At 38.4% G+C, this 17,376-nt stretch overlaps 1 protein-coding gene across 6 annotated transcripts; it reads right to left on the bottom strand.

The window, feature by feature from the left end:
* Positions 1-1,036: 1,036 nt before the first annotated feature.
* Positions 1,037-10,377, bottom strand: LOC122046955. 6 transcript variants are annotated; one of them, XM_042607958.1, is made up of 14 exons: positions 10,220-10,377; positions 9,610-9,706; positions 9,319-9,449; positions 9,046-9,202; positions 8,862-8,959; positions 8,365-8,448; positions 8,239-8,287; positions 8,053-8,144; positions 6,292-6,421; positions 6,081-6,145; positions 4,445-6,015; positions 2,913-3,029; positions 2,163-2,839; positions 1,037-1,246 (listed from the first exon to the last, which is right to left on the bottom strand). In XM_042607958.1, exons 2-13 carry the CDS (start codon positions 9,700-9,702, stop codon positions 2,313-2,315), a joined length of 3,114 nt encoding a protein of 1,037 aa, XP_042463892.1. In that variant the 5' UTR covers positions 9,703-9,706; positions 10,220-10,377; the 3' UTR covers positions 1,037-1,246; positions 2,163-2,312. The 6 variants fall into 6 exon arrangements, with proteins under 6 accessions (XP_042463892.1, XP_042463882.1, XP_042463854.1 ...); XM_042607948.1 differs by having other exon boundaries at positions 1,037-1,242; positions 6,081-6,172; XM_042607920.1 differs by having other exon boundaries at positions 6,081-6,172.
* Positions 10,378-17,376: the final 6,999 nt, after the last annotated feature.

Here is a 17,376-nt window from a genome sequence, read left to right on the forward strand (position 1 = left end):
CTCAAGCTGGGTAATGTTGTTGAAGTCCTCGGAACTGGCCAGGACAAAGAACTGAGGGACTTGACAAATCTTCACTACATTTCACTGTTTTGATTTTATTGTCAAAATGTAGTTAGCTATATTCAGAAAACTTGGCATAAGTAAATGACTGACCTTCGCTTTTCACGTGGGAATCATCCATTTCACCATTTGAACCTAGCTTGAACAAATGTCAGTTATAGTACGCATCTATTTGACAAAGAAGACACTCAGAATTTAAGCAAAAAAAATTAACTTTATACTATTCCAACTTTATAAATTGACTATATATAATGTATATATTCTTTCATCTTTTTAAGAAACAACATTTTGAACCAAAGAAAACAAAATTCTCCATGAACTAATTAACCTTCACAAAGTTGCGCGCTAGTTTCATAAATTTACATGCAATCAAAATATTCCAATAGTTTATAAATCGTTACTGTTGTAGAGACTAGATCCTTTAATGGCGTGCTACAAAACATAACCACCGCCAGTTGTAAGTATCATTGTTTCTTGTTTACCTCTTGTTCCAACCTTTCTGAACCTAATTTAACGAAAATTGGAAAAAGATATCACAGCATCAACATCCATCATCGAGCTCTGGTCACCATAAGAGCTTTCATAACAAGAGCTTCCTAAGTGACTTTGGAAAACTCATGTTTCACCACTGTACTCGTGTTTCATCTCAACAAGTGTTCCAATTATACATCCCGTTGCTCCATTGTACGGGCATTCTTAACATAAAAATGCAATTAACTCTGACAATAATTGTTGAACAAATCTACAAATTAGTCCAACCGAGACCTGTCATTATTACCATAATAGCCTACATAGATAAGGAGTAAGTCTACATGATAAACGCTCAAACTCTTCTATAGCTATAAGTTGCCTAGTATTACGTCTCAAAGGGCCAATGCATCTATTTTGATGTCGATAATAACACAAAATAAAAACCCTCGGGCAGTAGAACAAAGCATATTGGAAAGTACCAAACAGATTTCAGCTATACAGTTCGTTTGGCTGATAAATAGTACACTCCAATACAAAATCAGCATTACATGTATTTTTCAATCTTTCAGATTTACAAAAATATGTCAACAATCCCACCCTACGCACCATGACCGAGCAAACAAAATAAATGTCAAAATAGGGAACCTTCTGTGATGAATCTATGCTTGAGATTTGAGAACTGGATCGTAAAATCATGGCAAAACCTAAGGCCTTCCTGGTTGGAAAATGGGCAGTAAATAATCAGATCACTTGGATAATAAAAATACTAAAAATGATAGCATCACACTACATAAAAGAACAGAGATTGGCATTAATAAGATCAGAGGAGTAGAATATGAGACTACAACATAGACAACGAGAAAGACAAGATAATTGAACCTTAGATTATTTGATAAGGTGAGACAGCATGCCCCTATAAACCATATACATTGATTCCATGTAATGAGGGAATCTAAGTTGTTAGAGTAATCAACAAAAACCTGTTCTCTAGTTAAGCATTTGAGTACAATAAATATGGTTCCAAACAAGTTGGGAAACACGATATTGCTGGCAACAATAGAATCACATTATGTTTGTCAAGATGGCAGGTAATGCGATAAGAATAAGTAGTTGCACATGTGAAATTGATGGGTAAAAAAAAGAGCATCAAACTAGGCTTGACTCACTCAAACTTGTGTGAGAAAAAGTGATCTCTGTACAAGTAGCAAAGGTGTAACCTTAACCAGATTGGTTAAATAATCCAATGCTCTGAAGCTCCAGTATACCATAATTTTACTCCAGTGTAGCATAATTTAGACGATTTTGCACAGATGATTGAGAAGTGGTTAAATATTTAATGGCCATCTGATGCTCCTTGGTATTACAGATATGCCTAGCATATTTTCCATTGAAGAAAACTTTGATTTCATTAAAACGCAAGAGAATAGTTACAGCTACCACTAGCTATTTACATTTGGGAAAATACAGCTCCAGAAGCTTAAGACAAGCAATTCATCCTTTGGAACATCAGCAATTTCAGGAGATTCCAGAAATGCAAACATGGATAACATTGATGATATCCAGATATATTTTGGTAACATTCATCTACTAATATTTTCAGTTAGTTCAAACATTTTAAAAATTGTTTATACCTGATAATGAAAGACACCATACCAAGCTCTGTTGTTTTTTATTTTTTCATCATGGCATGTCAACAATCACATCTGCTCCAAGAACCAATTTTACTACCCACAGATAGAGGCATTTACGTAATCAGGTGGTCAAGATCTGAGTTACACGGTTCACATCCCAAATGCTCGGCTGTATAGATCACTTGCACTTGGCATGTGGAACTTGTTTTCAGGAGTGCTTTTGTAGTAGTCATTGAGCCCAATTCTTTCATTCCTGAAGACCTCCCCCATGCCCATGTCAGCAACAGTATGCAAATTATTCCAGGAATCCCAATGGCTATTTGAGTAAAGTGGATTTCTTGGTTGCTGGTGCGACAACTGTGCAAGAGGAGAAAACCTTGTATGACTTTGTGCTAAAAGTCTAGATGCAGCAAAAGCATCATTTAGTGGCCAGAATGTTTCTTCCATATCTGGTATCCTCATGTTTTGATGAGAAGAAATCATCTGCTGTGACAGTAGGTGAAACCTTGGGTCATTATCAGAAGTGACAAATTGTGCAGGAAATGATGACTTCAATCCCAATGTTGAGTTATTTGGTTCAACAGTTATCCGGCTCTTGCCAACAGCCAATATTGCAGGATCTATAAACTCCACATCACCAGAATGACTAACTGAATGCGATTGATAATGATTTTCACCTGAAATGGAACCAAGCCAACAATTTACAGACCATAAAAATATCAAAAACACACGATAGCAAAATGTACAAACCTGAGTAGGCACCATCATAAGTCTGGTTAAATCTGGTTTGAGAAGAAAACCCTGGAGGAGGTGCTCTGCTTGGAGCAGAGAATCCAGGTGGAACAGCAATCTTGGCCCTTGAAACACCTTCCAAAAAAGTACTTTCAGTATGTAAATTAAAAACATGAAAGACACAAGTTAGCAGAAAGGCCACCAAGCATCTACAATCAAGTGAACTTTTTCTTGCATTTGAAAATAAAATGCTGAACAAATCACTTTTAGAAAGGGGATACAAGGATCAGACAGAAATGGAGATGTGGAAACAGGCTAGTCAAAGCCATTTGTAGGCACCACTAGTCCAGGTGTACACCATAGGTAAAAAACAGATCAAACATCAAAGTCAAATCCTTGTATGCATATTTGCTTCAAGAATTACATTAAAATTGATTAGTGTATAACATAGCCTTGACCTCTAAAACAAGCGTACAAATCTTGGTTTTTTCAGCAAGTAGCAACCATAAATACCTTAGTTTTCAATGATGATGAAGGTACTAAATATACATTTCAAATGAATCCTAACAATCCATTTTGGATGGAGCCTATAAGCAATGCAAGAAACATATTCTCAAAGGAAATGATAACGATACACTCCTTCGCTATACTTCCAGTTCTTTTCAAGGTTGCAAAGAAGAGTTGCAGAAGCAAAATTGATAAAGTTTTATCTTAACTGATACTGTTTCCTTGTTCAGCTTTGAAAAACAGGCAATAATATTAGAGCTTCACAAAATTGCAGTTTCAGAGAATCCCATATCCTAAAAACCTTAAAATTCCAAAACACTGAAAGCAAAATGCATTGCCCGCATCTGACACACAGTGCCTGAATAACAATCATTCTAGTTCATTATGGTGCTTCCTAAGCCACACACAAAAAAAAAAAAAAAAAAAAAAATCTTCCATTTCAAACAATTAAAAAAATAAAATGGATATATATACATACAGATATTATAAAACCGAAGTCTAAATTGGGTGCATCAAGTCAGCTCGAATATTACAATTAACCAAGTTAACAATCAGAAAAGTATATACCCCAGATTTTACTGTGTTAGATTAGCATATAATTAGATGTCCTAGGTTGCTTGAGAATTCAACCATGCATACACCAAAGACACTGTTCTCTCATGTACACCTCCATAGCAATCATGCACTCACATGGAGAGGAAGTAGACAATGTCATAAAAGGTGGGCACACAAGGCAGATTTCAGACACTAAAAAAGCAAAAAAGATAAAGGAATCTTAGACAAACATCATTGACCCTACTGCAAGGCTTACAGTCATGAAAATTAGTTGGCATATGGTTGTGCATGTAGCCATTCAGAATAATGCTGTCTAATCAGAAGGCACTTAAGCATGGACATAGTCTATTACGCCCAAATCAAAACTAGGTAAGGAGCATTAGAACAGAACAAACAAAAGTTAAATGGGAAGCTAACAAGAATGACAACCCTGGATATAGTCTCAAATATTAGATACAGAAAGTTTAAAAAAAACATAATACTCTTACCACTCCTATTAGAATCATCAAAATTTTGGTCAATGGAAGGGCCTGCATAATCGTTGACTTGAAAATCACTGTAAAAACTATCTTGGTACGAGTTCTGTGATGAGGAACAAAGTTTCTGCACATAATTAGATTCTCCAATGGGAGTTTCTAGAAGACTTGATTGATTTTCTTGCCTGGCAAAAGAAAATCTAGACTGATTATTGGTTGCACTTCTTGATGAACTGGATAAGCTAAATGATCCATCTTGCTTTTTTGTTTCACCCAACAACTTAGCCAAAGAGTTAGCAGGGGATACTGATTCGTCCCATGGATCAAAGTCTAATGACAAAATATCTGATATGATGCTGCTCTCTCCTGTTTTATCTACAAAGGCATCCTTGACAGTGTTAGTTGTAGCACTCCTACCTAGAGGTCGCACACTCTCTTTGATGAAGTTGAACTCGGAACTCCCTGAATCATTCCTGCTCAAGGAGTTTATGCATACATCGACTATTTGGGCTCCATTATGTACAGCAGAATCTTTTTCTCCCAAGGAACAATTGGTATCAATATCCACAGAACTCTCACCACCTGGTCCTTGCTTATTGCCAAGTCCATTCCACAAGGAAGTAGAACTTAAATGGCTTGTATTATTATCCTGGTTATTTAAAGAATGCAAAGAGTGGTTCTGCTCTTTCAATGGATTATCCATCTCATTCATCGCAGATATCAACTGTTGCCCTTGGGGATCATTGCTCCAATCCGATGACTCACCCATGCTCAAGGCTACAGGCTCTGAATTAAAATCTCGACTCCGGGTCAAAACAACTGAAGAGAGATTAGAGGCTAAGGTCTGATGTTGACCAATATTTATCTGTTTCATTGTCGAGCTATCCGAGCTATCCAAATTAACAGACGAAGATCCTAAGACCAAGCTATGTACATCACCATTGATGATAGCTGAATCATGCTCAACTACAACAGGATCAGAATTGCTAAGCTGTCTAACATTACATTTAAGCATAGTGCTATTTCTCAGCATCATCTCACCACTGCTTAAATTTATGATGTTTTCCTTATCTTCGAGTGGTTCAACAAGAGGGCTTGATAAGCAACTTGAAGAAACCTGGGAAACATCTGTTGTCTCCAGGACAACCTGGGTTGGCAAATGTGATAAAGATGTAGGTTGCTGTCGGCCAGTGTTCAAGTTTATAGAATCCAGACCAATGGATCTGTCATCCAAATCTTCCCTGTCTTCCTTGGGCTTCGGTGTGATAATGGTATCATCATCCCATGCAGATACTAAAGGATAATCACTTTCAAAAACTGCAGCCAACGATTTAGACAGTCTTGAATCTAGCCAGTTATCAAGTTGTAATTTCTCTGATGGTGATAATACGGCATCAGCTACATTTCTTTCAGGTACCTTTGAAGTTGTAATCACTTCATCAAGATTTTCTGAAGGTTGAATTGGACTTTTCATCAGTGGAGAAGGCAAAGTAGAACTTTTGCTAGTCTCTACGTTTTGTCTGGCAAAAGTTTGAGAACATTGCGCATTTGAAGTTATTCGACAATTCAAACCACGAAGACCCCTACAAGTGGTCAGAATATTAGTTAAAAAGATCCTTTCTAGCATGTGAAGTTAAAAGCAATATACCATGAAGCAGCTGCTGGTAAAGCATTGAATTTTCCAAGACTACTATTGGGAGGAGAACCTTTGACCTGGCAGGGAGCATTATGCATGAATACCTAATTTGAAAAATAATGAGATAGAAAAACAAAAGGCATAAGGTGGATTTGGTCTCCTAGAAGATAGCTGCAGTTCTTGTTTAAACAAGTGCATCTACTACTAAAGACTATTTGCTTACATTAGAGGAACCTTTGACTGGATGCTTGTCCGAGCCTGTTCCATTAATACTGACATCGTCCACTGGAGGAGGCAACAAATTTCCAGACCGTCGCTGTGAATTGTTCAAAGCAGTTTGTGGAACCCTACTCCTGCAATGACATAAGTTAAACTAATTAATGGATTATTAAGTACAGTAATAGAAAAAAGTTTATAAACAGACACTAGAGTACGAGTGAAAAAAAAAAGTATGCTCAAGAAGAAAAAACAAAGGAAGTAGTTGCCTTGCCTCTAATATATGTAAAGGGCCAAAGGTAAAATACAAGTAGAAGCTTATTTATACAATTGAATATTTTTGGTGTATTCTTAGTATGCCCTTCAATAATCAATAGGCACTTGAGTATGACTTGACGGGCTGAAACAATAATGTAGTGTAGATAAATGTTGGTACTCGAGTATGACTTCACAGGCTGATACAATAATATAGTGTCGATAAATGAATTCTTAGGGTTAACAGGCAGCAAATACCTAATATCCAATGCATAGAGTACCAGATTACCTTGATATAGAATTGATGCCAATGGCTTTAAAAAAATTCAAGAACACATGAAATGCACCTAATCAGTCTTTAACATCTCATAAGCCATATGGTACTAGAAAAAACACTGATATCCTACATTTCCACTTCGACTAACCTACTTGTGAATACTGACCATTAAAAACTAAGGATGATGCATACAAAAGTTTGTCTGAAGGTAAAATAGCAGGCACACAGGAGAATTGAACCAGGTGGCATATCATTGAAAGGTTGAATAACACAATCATTCAATATTTGGAATTGTACCTCAAAACACTATATCTAGATATTTGTTAGTGTATACAAGGACTAGTAGGTATGGTTAAAGACAGACTAGCTATTGGGGACCATTGTCAGATCAAATGGTAAATCAATGGTTAGCACATATAGGCGCATACAATTCTGTTTCACTTTATGGTCTTGCTCATGCATCTCAACCAGGATACGTACTGGATCTGAATCCCTGAGGATGACAATCTACTACCTTATAACCCCTTTCATATAATGTGTGGTCGCAATAAACAGATTATTAAATTCACATGGTTAAACCAAGTGATCCACCAAGTTGCTTATGGCTCAATGATGATCTACCAAAATAACCTGTATAAATTTGATACAAAAATTCAAGATATAAGAAAGAGAATAAAACTTAACATGATTCTTCACTTGCCGATCAGAAGCTAATTGAAATCAAAACCAGAAGGAATAGGCTGATGCAGAACAGAATTAACTAATTCATGTTAATTCCAAAAACCTGGCGCCAATTAAGGAAGAAATGAAGGCAACTAAAAAAATGAGGTTAGAATGAAAACAGTTGCAAAGATAACTAATTGTTTAACCTGTTTGATATATAAAATAATTAAGGCCGAGGTAAAAATGAAGGAAATGGTAAAGTTGATTCCGTATGACCTTGCGGTCACAGGTTTGAGTTGCAAAATCAGTCTCTTGCAATGCAGGTAAGGTTGCATATAATAGACCTAATGTGGTCTGCCGTCTGCCCTTCCTTAGGACCCCGCATTGACAAGAGCTTCGTTAGTAACTCCATACATCAACTACTACACACTATCAATTGAGTGATTAATGATGCATGTTGTAGTAAGATACACATTTATTAAACCCATGGGTTCAATCACAACACACAATCGCCTCTTTATACCGAGAGATCAAGAATTAAAAGTTCATGCAAATTTTGAAGGGGAGAAATACCTAGTATATGCTGAAATTGTCTCATCTTTTGTAAAGCTATCCTCTTGGCTCCCTACGTCATGCAAATACAGACAATCGGGATTGCTGCAGGTCTGAATCAAAAACAAACTCAGCTTATAAAATCCTGCAGATAGACGAGCAGATAAATATATAACCTGTGAGAGGACAAAAGGAGATGCTACATACCAAGTTCCTCAACCATGCACGGCAATATTTTGTGGTACCAAAGCATGCTCTAAGAAAATCAAGTATCATAGAATAAGAATTCTAAACAATAAGTTCAAGAAATCAGAGGTCAGGTTATGTGCTTACCTCAAGGTTTTACCTTCTAAAACATAATTGTGTGCTGCTTGTATGCATTGAACTGCTTCTTCCTCTTTCGCATATGTGATATACCTAAACATTAACCATTACATGAAAGGGTTAAAGCACTTCACACTAAAGAGAGGATGAAAAAATACATGCTTGAAACAGTATCAGGACACGACTTAGCTTATCTGAATGAAAGAACAGTGAATCTCTTCGATATCATTTGGATGTCCATTAAGAATTATATAAAATTGGGACGTATTAACTATATCTAAAAATGATTACAAAAATCTTAGTCGACAATGAAGTGAAACAGAATGATAACAACAGTCCACAAACGAGCTATAGCAACAAAAACTAGAAATGAATTAGGACAAGCAACCACAACCTATAATGTTTGACATAATTAATTTCTCTGCTAATAGGTTATATCTTATATGTAAATGTCTTCATAACCAATGCAAGACACAAGCTACAGGAGTGTGTTTGATGAGACATACACGCCAAATGTTTTTTGAGGAGCGGTGCCAGCTGGACGTGAAATTGAAACCTTTAAAACTTTACCATACTGTCCGAAGTATTCCTTGCGTTCGAGAATCTGACAAACACCCATATACAACCTTTCAAAAAATGTCATGTTGACAATTTGATTCATCACTATTGGTGAAAATGACATGAACATACATTTTCATCACATAAGTTTCCTGGTAATCCTGTTACGTATACAAGATTTTTTTGCATTACTCTAACATCGCTAAGGTGTTTCATAACTTCTGCAGAAATCTTTGCCTTTGTTTTGTGAGACCTTTGCTTTTTCTCAGAGTAAACCTCAGCTATTATCCTGTCTTCAGGGTAAGGAATATTCCATGCCATTTCTTAGTAAATGAGGGTTAAATGAAAATGAAAACATAGATATGCAACAGAAAGAAAACAAAAACATATGAAAACACTAGCAACCTCTCAGAAGTAGCAGCAGCTACTTTCAGGACTCTATCCTTGTCATAAGGTGTACGACATGCTGGACATCGGGCTTCTGTGTCATCCTTTTCAGCCATTTCAATTATGTGATGCCAGCACCAAATACAAATCTATACATAAGAATATAAAATCGTAATGTATGATCATATAGTTCAGTAAATATGCAGAAACTTTTGTTTTAAATAAGCTAGACGATGCCGAAAGAAATTTTAATGTATGTTCTACAGAACAAAACTTAAGTGCTTCTTCTTGCTTTGACGAAACGCATACCTCGTATCCACAATGGCAGGGCTTCAGCTGCTGGTCGGTCAGGTCCATTTCCTCCGCGCACAAAGGGCAAGTCCTTTCTCCGTCGTCACTCATGGTCCTAAGCACAACAACAATTTCAAATTCGTCAACCGTGAAACAGTACGAACGAATTACTGCTTGCTTCCAAAATCTGACCATTAGAGAAAACAGATCCCCCCTCCCCGTGAGAAAATAAATAAATAAAAAAAGTAGCTAACAAGTGAACGAATTGTCTCCAACCAACTCGAGCAGGAAAATCAAAAAACATATTCCCAAATACCCAAATCGACCTCCTTAAATCCAAATATAACTAACGAATAATCAGATCAGATCACAATAAAGAAAATCTCAACGCTTCAAACACTTTCGCTTTGGAACCGGAAAGAAATCGAAAGCCCTAAAGATCTATCCTACACAATCAAATTTTCGAAGCCGGATCAACGCAGAAGGGATAAATTCGAACTGAAATTTTAAATCAAACAAGAACCTAGCCGGAAGACAAAATCCGAAAAACGAACACAGATCTGCAAAAATTTTACCAATCCGCTTACGATGACCTAAAAAACTTACTACCGGAGAGGAGGAAGATTACGTTGTTGAGGGCGGCTTAGCACAACAGATTGGGGCGGGGAAGATCGGCTCGATGAGAGGCGAGACGACGGCGAACGAGCGAGAGAGCGACAGAACGAGGGATCGAGAAGAAACCAAACCCTTTCCTTTGGATCAATTGCTCTCTCGCTCTTTCAATTTATCGCTTTTTATTCAGTCAGTCTCTTTTTTCGCCATTAATATAATAATAAGACAATTTCTCATTTTAGTCCCTGTACTTTTAAAATTCATTATTACGCGTAAACTTTATTTCCGTAGTCGAATTACCAACCTCACCATTAACCCCTAATCGCCTTCATGTGTGACGCCAGGTTTACTAATTTAAATTGATTTCAAAATTACCTTACAACACATAAATCTATAATTTTAAAGGTAAAAAAAACTTGTTTTTTTGTAGTTTAGAATTTAAGAATATTTTTAGAATCATGATTTAATTTTAAATCAACTTATGCTTAACGACTATGAATTGCATTGGAAATTAATATTGCTCATAAAAAATTCATCCTTAATTTATTAAAATTAAAATTTAATCTTTAAATATATAAAAAAATTGAAAAGACATCCCGTTGCCCTGAGGCAAATTAACATGTGTCATCGACACTAGAAAATCTAGTACCACATGCGGTCCACATGGGTCATCAAAGGAATACTTCAATCATAGAAACAAAGTCTCTGGGTAAGATATAAATTTTAAAATTCTAGAGGGTAAATTAAAAAGTGTCAGGGGCCAAATAAAAATTTCTCTTGAAATAATAAAATAAATAATTATTGACTGACACGCAAATGCCCTTGTTTTTGTGACAATTAACAAACATACCCTTGCATATATTATTTTCTTTATCTGACCCTCGAAGGGTCAACTCCGTATGTAAGCCCGTCGTGCCATCCAACGGGCGGGTAAACAATGGGTACGTTAAAGTATATCAAGAAGCTTGTTACATCAGTTTAGTCCGGGCGGCCGCTGCGTTTGGCATCTCCACGGAGGCTAATTAAGACATTTTATTCGTGACGTGGCGCCATGTGACTGGATTGGTGGGGTCCGTCCAAAAAGCCCTACGATATAAATTTCAGTGGACGCTTAAAAAATAAAAAATAAAGAGTTCCAACTTCTTCATCATAAAAAAAAAAATTAATCCTGAATAATTAAAAATAGACAGTGGCGGTGACGAGTGACGACGTTAGTTTATTAAATTGTTACTAATCATTTTTTAAAAAGGAAGAATAATTATATTTTATGGTGAGGATGTTGAGGGGGAGGCAAAGTCCACGTGGCAGATGTATGGTGGTGGAATGTGTCATGAGATTGCGAGGAGGAAAATATGTGTCCAACTAATGCGAGCTTTATCCATCTATATCCAGCAAAGATAATAATAATATATATATATATATACATATTTTGGATTTTGACTATAAATATGCATTCATCTTCTTGATTGATAATATTGATAAAAAGGATTAGAGAGAATATATATATCTTAATTTTTGTGTTTAAAAAAATATATTTGTTTTTATTTATTTCTACCCATCTTAGCTCTTTAGGTTTATTATATATAATGATTGGTTAGATTGATGTGGAGTGAGAAGTCAGAGCATGTTTACTCAGAGGAATGAATTATGAAAAGAGGAGAAAAATAATTAGATTCTTTTGTCTACTCGAATAAAGTGTCAGTGAAAAGTGTATAGAAAGAGGGGAAGGTGCTAAAAAATAATAATAATTTGACTGTATATTTCTTAAAAATGAAAAAACATGGCATTTATTTTCAAAAAAACAAAAAAATAAAACTCAAAAAGTACGAAAAAAAAGAGAAATCCCCTTTATTCCTCCTTTCTCCTATCTTTCCATTTTCTATAATTGCACCTTTTTTATTTCCTTTCCGTCAACTGTAGAGGACATCAATAGGGAAATAAATATATGTATAAGGTAGGGTCTGAAATCGAAAAAAGATGATATATTAAATAGGTGCTTTTATTATTGATCCTGAAAAATTCTGAGGTGAAAGAAAATGGTCTTAAATACTTCTTTTTGTGTATACTAGAGAGAATAAATAGAAATATTAAAATGAGAATAAGGAAAGGGGGATTCCTAGTGTAAATACTCTAATGCTCAAGTCAAAATTATATCCAAAAAGTAGAGAAAAATATGAACAATTTAGCAATAAATGTGGATGTGTGTGCATGAGTGCACGCGTAGTAAAGTACAAGTAAGTGTAGGACCGTTGGGCCGGCTAGGAGGGGAGTGTTGGATAGTACTGTAGAATAAAAACAAAAACAATTTTACTCGAACTCTTTAAGCTAACACTTGTATAAATAGATTAAGCAGTAAATTAAAAAGCATAAAATAAGAGGCACGAGTGTTTACTTGGTTATAACCGATGTGGTTGTTAATCCAAGGAAGATTAAGCCCAATATCAATCTCCTTCAGGCGGAAAAGCCTCTTACAGCGTTGACGTACAAAAAAGAAAGAAGCTCAACTAAAACTCTAAAGTGCACAAGCGTTGGATTTACAGTTCTGAGTTCGTTGAAAAGCTTCTGGACCAAGGCTATATTTATAGTCTTAATCGGGGCGCCCCGAAAGGGTTCCGGGCACCCCGAAGGGGTTCTAGGCGCCCCGAAGGGGTTCCAGGCGCCCTAGGGGAATAAACTTTATCCCCCAACGATCAGATCAAGTCAAATCTCGATCCTGGTCAAAAGTCTAGTCCGGGCGCCCCGGAGCCCAAAGTCAACAGATGTTGACTTTTTCGTCCGGGACCTCTTCTCTGGTTCAGTCCCGCCTCGGTCCGGTTCTTCTCCTCTGGATCCGCTCGCTTGGGTGATCTCTGTCATCCGGAAAAGGGCTCACCCGAACCCAAGTTCCGGTCTTCTCGAACAACCTTCCGCTCCGGCTTCTCGTCCCTCGGAATCGCCACGTGTTTCCTTCTCGTCCACCAGCGTACTCATCCGCAGTCTTCGTCCATCAGTCACACCCCGTGCCGACCTTCTCGCTAGCTGCGTCTCTTGCTCCCCGAGCAATCTTCCGCTCCGGCTTTCGTCCCTCGGAACCACCGCACGCTTCCTTCTCGTCCACCGGGGTACTCTTCCACAGCACCTCGTCCCTCGGACGCACCGCGCGGCGTCTTTCTCGCTAGTTGTGTCTTCCGCTCGAGTACCTGTACTCCTAAGCTCCTGCACACTTAGACACAAGGTTAGAAACACCAAGACCTAACTTAACTTGTTGATCACACCAAAACAACCTTGCGGTTCCAACAATCTCCCCCTTTTTGGTGTGATCAACTCAAGTTAAGATAGGGTTAAAATAGACAAAAATTAAGTAATTACTTAATTTACAATTTAAGCGCAAAAAGATAGAAAAGATAAAAAAAATTAAATCTATCTACCTCCCCCTAGACTTATACTTTCCCTTCTCCCCCTTTGATCACAAAAAAAAATGGGGTTTCAAAAAAAAACAGTTTAAGGGTTAAAGACTTAGAAAAAAAATATTTTTATGTCAAGGAAAATTTCTAAGTAAAAAAAAATTTCTAAGTCATTAATACATTTTTTTAGTAAATTTTGAGAACTTTGAAAATTTTACAATAATTTTCACAACAGCAATCTTAAAATATTAGAGAAAATTTCTAAGTTTTCACCATAAAAAAAAATATCTAAGGCCAAAACTTTATGCAAAAAAAATTAAGAAAATTGATAATATTCAAAAAAAAATTCTATGCATTTATTTATTATTATTATTATATATTTTTTATTCTAAAGCTTTTATCAGACAGTTTTAAATTCCCATTTTAATTTATCATAGCTTCTTAAATCACAATTTTTTAGATTTAAAGTAACCATGATTAAACATGTAAAGATTTGTATCATGTTAATCTATATTTCACGATAATATTTTGATTATCTAAATTCTAACTTGATAAAGTTTTTTTTTGACAACATTTCCAATTTGCACAATTTGTTTGACAAAATATTTTGTAATTTACAAAAATATTTTGACAACATAAATTTTAATTTGAACACATCTGTTGATAATGGATTTTCTAATATGAAAAACTCTTTCGATAATATCTCTAATTTACAAAATTTGTACGAAAAAATATTTCGTATTTTACAAAATTTATTCAATAGAAGATTTTCTAATTCGAAAAATTTATTCGACAGAAGATTTTCTAATTCGAAAATTTCTTTCGACGATTCAATTTTTAATTCGCAAAATTCTTTCGGCGACATTTTGATTGATTTAACTAATTGTTCAGAAGTTGGAGTTCATACCTGACTTACCTTTTCGACCATTGGTTCTCCCCCCTGTCGAGTTGTTTTCTTCCGACATTACTCCCCCTTTATTGATGCTCTCGATGTTTATTGAGGAAGAGCTAATTACGTCTTCTGGTAGATGCTTGGTGGTGAGAGATGTTTCGGCAATTTCCTTGATCTCTGACTCTTCTGTCGGTGACTCGATGTTTATTGAGGAGTTGGATTCGACTGCAGGTGGTTCTTCGTAAAGCTTCAAGAACCTTTCCCAAAGTTCTTTTGCGCTTTTGTATGTTCCGACTCTGTCGAGATCCTTAGCAGGTAACACACTCAAAAGACTGGATTTAGCCTTACCATTTGCCATGAATTCGTCGCACTGCTCGTCAGTCCATTGATGCTCCTTAAGTTCTTCTCCTTCTTCGCTTTTGGGCATTACAAAACCATACTTCATTATTAATAACATATTGAAATCAGTTTTAAAGTAAACCTCCATTCGTCGCTTCCAGAATGCGAACTCCCCCTCGAATGTTGGTGGATAGATGTTAGCTCCGGCCATATCGTTGCTTCGATCGGCGGTTATTCCTCCTGAAGCGCCTCGGCTCTGATACCACTTGTAGGACCGTTGGGCCGACTAGAAGGGGGTTGTTGGATAGTCCTGTAGAATAAAAACAAAACAACCTTCCTCGAACTATTTAAGCTAACACTTGCATAAATAGTGATCCTGTCCGAACCAGAAGTCAACAGACGCTGGGCACGTGGCGCTCTCTGGCTCGCTGATGTAGATCTCCCACTGGTGGCACGATGCTCCTGCTAACCTGCACAGAAGTCGAGCCGGGAAGGGGTTCCCGGCGGCGACCCTCCGACGCTCAAGTCAGGTAAGCTTACGATGAACAAAGTGGCTTCCAAAATCTTAGAATACGTACCTCACCGGCGAAACCTGAGGTTCTTTATATAGAGCTATGAAGAGTCTGGGCACGCGTACCTAGGTGCATACGTGTCCTCTGTCCTTTCCTAGGTATGCGGCTGTCAGAAAACTTACCTGACCCATATCGCTACAGTCAAAGCATGCCCTCGATGGGACAGCAGAATCCCCTGTCACAAGATTTGGAGCATGACACACACGTGAAACCTACCGGTTGTCAGAGGAGAAATCCTCGGGTCTTTTCCTTGCTCTAAACTGGTCGTCCGAGCGGACAGCTCCCTCAACATCCGACCAGACATACGCAGTGGTTTACTTGTGCTTTGTGGAGACTAATAAACAGGGCCCCTCCGGGTATTCGATTCCATCGGCCGGCCGGCAGTCCGGTCGGACCGCACTCTCCCCGGATGGGCGGCTGCTCCGGTGACTCACTTGGCGTTGACTTTGCAAGAGGGGGGGCCCGCTCTTACTACCGGATCACTTGCCTCCCCTTCAAGTCTAGTCGAAGGAGGCGAATAGTCCGACTGACTGGACTGTGAGTCTAGCCGAACGGCTCCTCAATGCTAATACTCTCCGCTCGGTCAGCCGTAGAAATGTCCTTGAATGAATCAACGATGGCATTCACCGGATCTCCTCGCGTTCCGCGCCAATCTTCGCCATCAAGGTCGATCATACCTTCATTAAATGCTCCAAATGATTGACTGCCACGTGGAGCAATGCCACCAGAGCACGGAGGCGGTTGCATGATATTGTGATGTGATCGAAACAATTCGAAATAAACGGCTAGATGTATGCTTTGATTCCCGTGACCTGGATCCGACGGTGGAGGCCGCCCGGCCCTCACCCTATAAATTCTTCGTTTCCTTCTCACCTTCACACGCCTCCATTACCTCTACTGCTGCTCTCTGCGCCTTGGAGCTCCGGCGATCTTGTTGCTGCCCTCTGACTCTCTCCGGTGCCTCTCCTCGATCCATCTCCCTTCAGTAAGGTTTTAGAGCTTTTCTCCTTCCTTTTCGGTATCTAATTCGCCTTTCTTCCCCTAGCTCCAGTCTTTGAAATTCCATTTCTTCGTCTTTGGAACTTCCTTTTGTGATTTCTCCTATCCGGATCATGGCCAGTTCCTCTCATCCCGAAGAACAATCCCTAGGCCCATGGTATACTACCATGCGATCCCGTTTCGAACAACGGGATTTTGATATTTTGGCTGACAATTTCGAAATCCCCGAGGATATCGAAGTTCGTCTAGCTGGTCCCGCCGCTCGGCCACACAGACCGCCGCGCGGCGGTTTCTGTGTCTTCCGCGACCAATTTACCGCCGGTCTGCGGTTCTTAGTACCAAATACCTTCCGTCTCCTCTGCGACGTTGTCGTTTTGTTTAAGATTCACAACATTCCCCTCCGCCCGGAGGTCTTTTTTTATTTCTATTATCCTAAACAAGCCGAGCCGGGCACCTTTATGTTCCAAGCTCGGCCTGGTTTGGTCTTCTTCAATAAACTACCCACTTCCAATAAACATTGGAAGGACTATTATTTCTACATCCGCATGCCCAGTCAGCCAAACTTTCCGACCCAGTGGCAGGTCAGTCTACCTCCTACTCCCGAGTTGAAGAAATTCAAGACCCGACCGGATTATCTTCACGCCGCAAATGTACTAGCCGGTCTGCGGCTCGACATCAACAAACTTCTTCACGAGGGAGTGATGTACATTTTTGGGCTGAGTCCTATACGGACCCCACTTCCGACCGGCTTCGGTAAGAATTTTGCTTGGGCACTTGCTTTAATTGCTAACTGATTTCTTCTTCTTTTCATGCAGCTGAAATCGTCATGGACTCGGTGATGGCCGACGTTCTAAAGAGAAAGGCAGCGGCGCTGGAGGCCGCGGCAGCCAAGTAAATGGAGGCGCTGGGCATTCAGCCGGTCGGTTCTCACGAAGGAGAGAGCGGCACCCAGGCTGAATCGGCCGCTCCGACCTCTCAACAGCAGGCG

Source organism: Zingiber officinale, chromosome 1B (assembly GCF_018446385.1).
Source record: "Zingiber officinale cultivar Zhangliang chromosome 1B, Zo_v1.1, whole genome shotgun sequence".
NCBI classification, from domain to species: domain Eukaryota; kingdom Viridiplantae; phylum Streptophyta; class Magnoliopsida; order Zingiberales; family Zingiberaceae; genus Zingiber; species Zingiber officinale.

Excerpts from the sequence above, each read along its gene's own strand:
- LOC122046955 (XM_042607948.1), bottom strand. The coding sequence starts at position 9,702 with ATGAGTGACGACGGAGAAAGGACTTGCCCTTTGTGCGCGGAGGAAATG. Across the intron at positions 6,016-6,080 it reads TTACCAGCAGCTGCTTCATG|GGGTCTTCGTGGTTTGAATT; the intron begins GTATATTGCTTT and ends GACCACTTGTAG. Across the intron at positions 3,030-4,444 it reads TGATGATTCTAATAGGAGTG|GTGTTTCAAGGGCCAAGATT; the intron begins GTAAGAGTATTA and ends CTTTTTTGGAAG.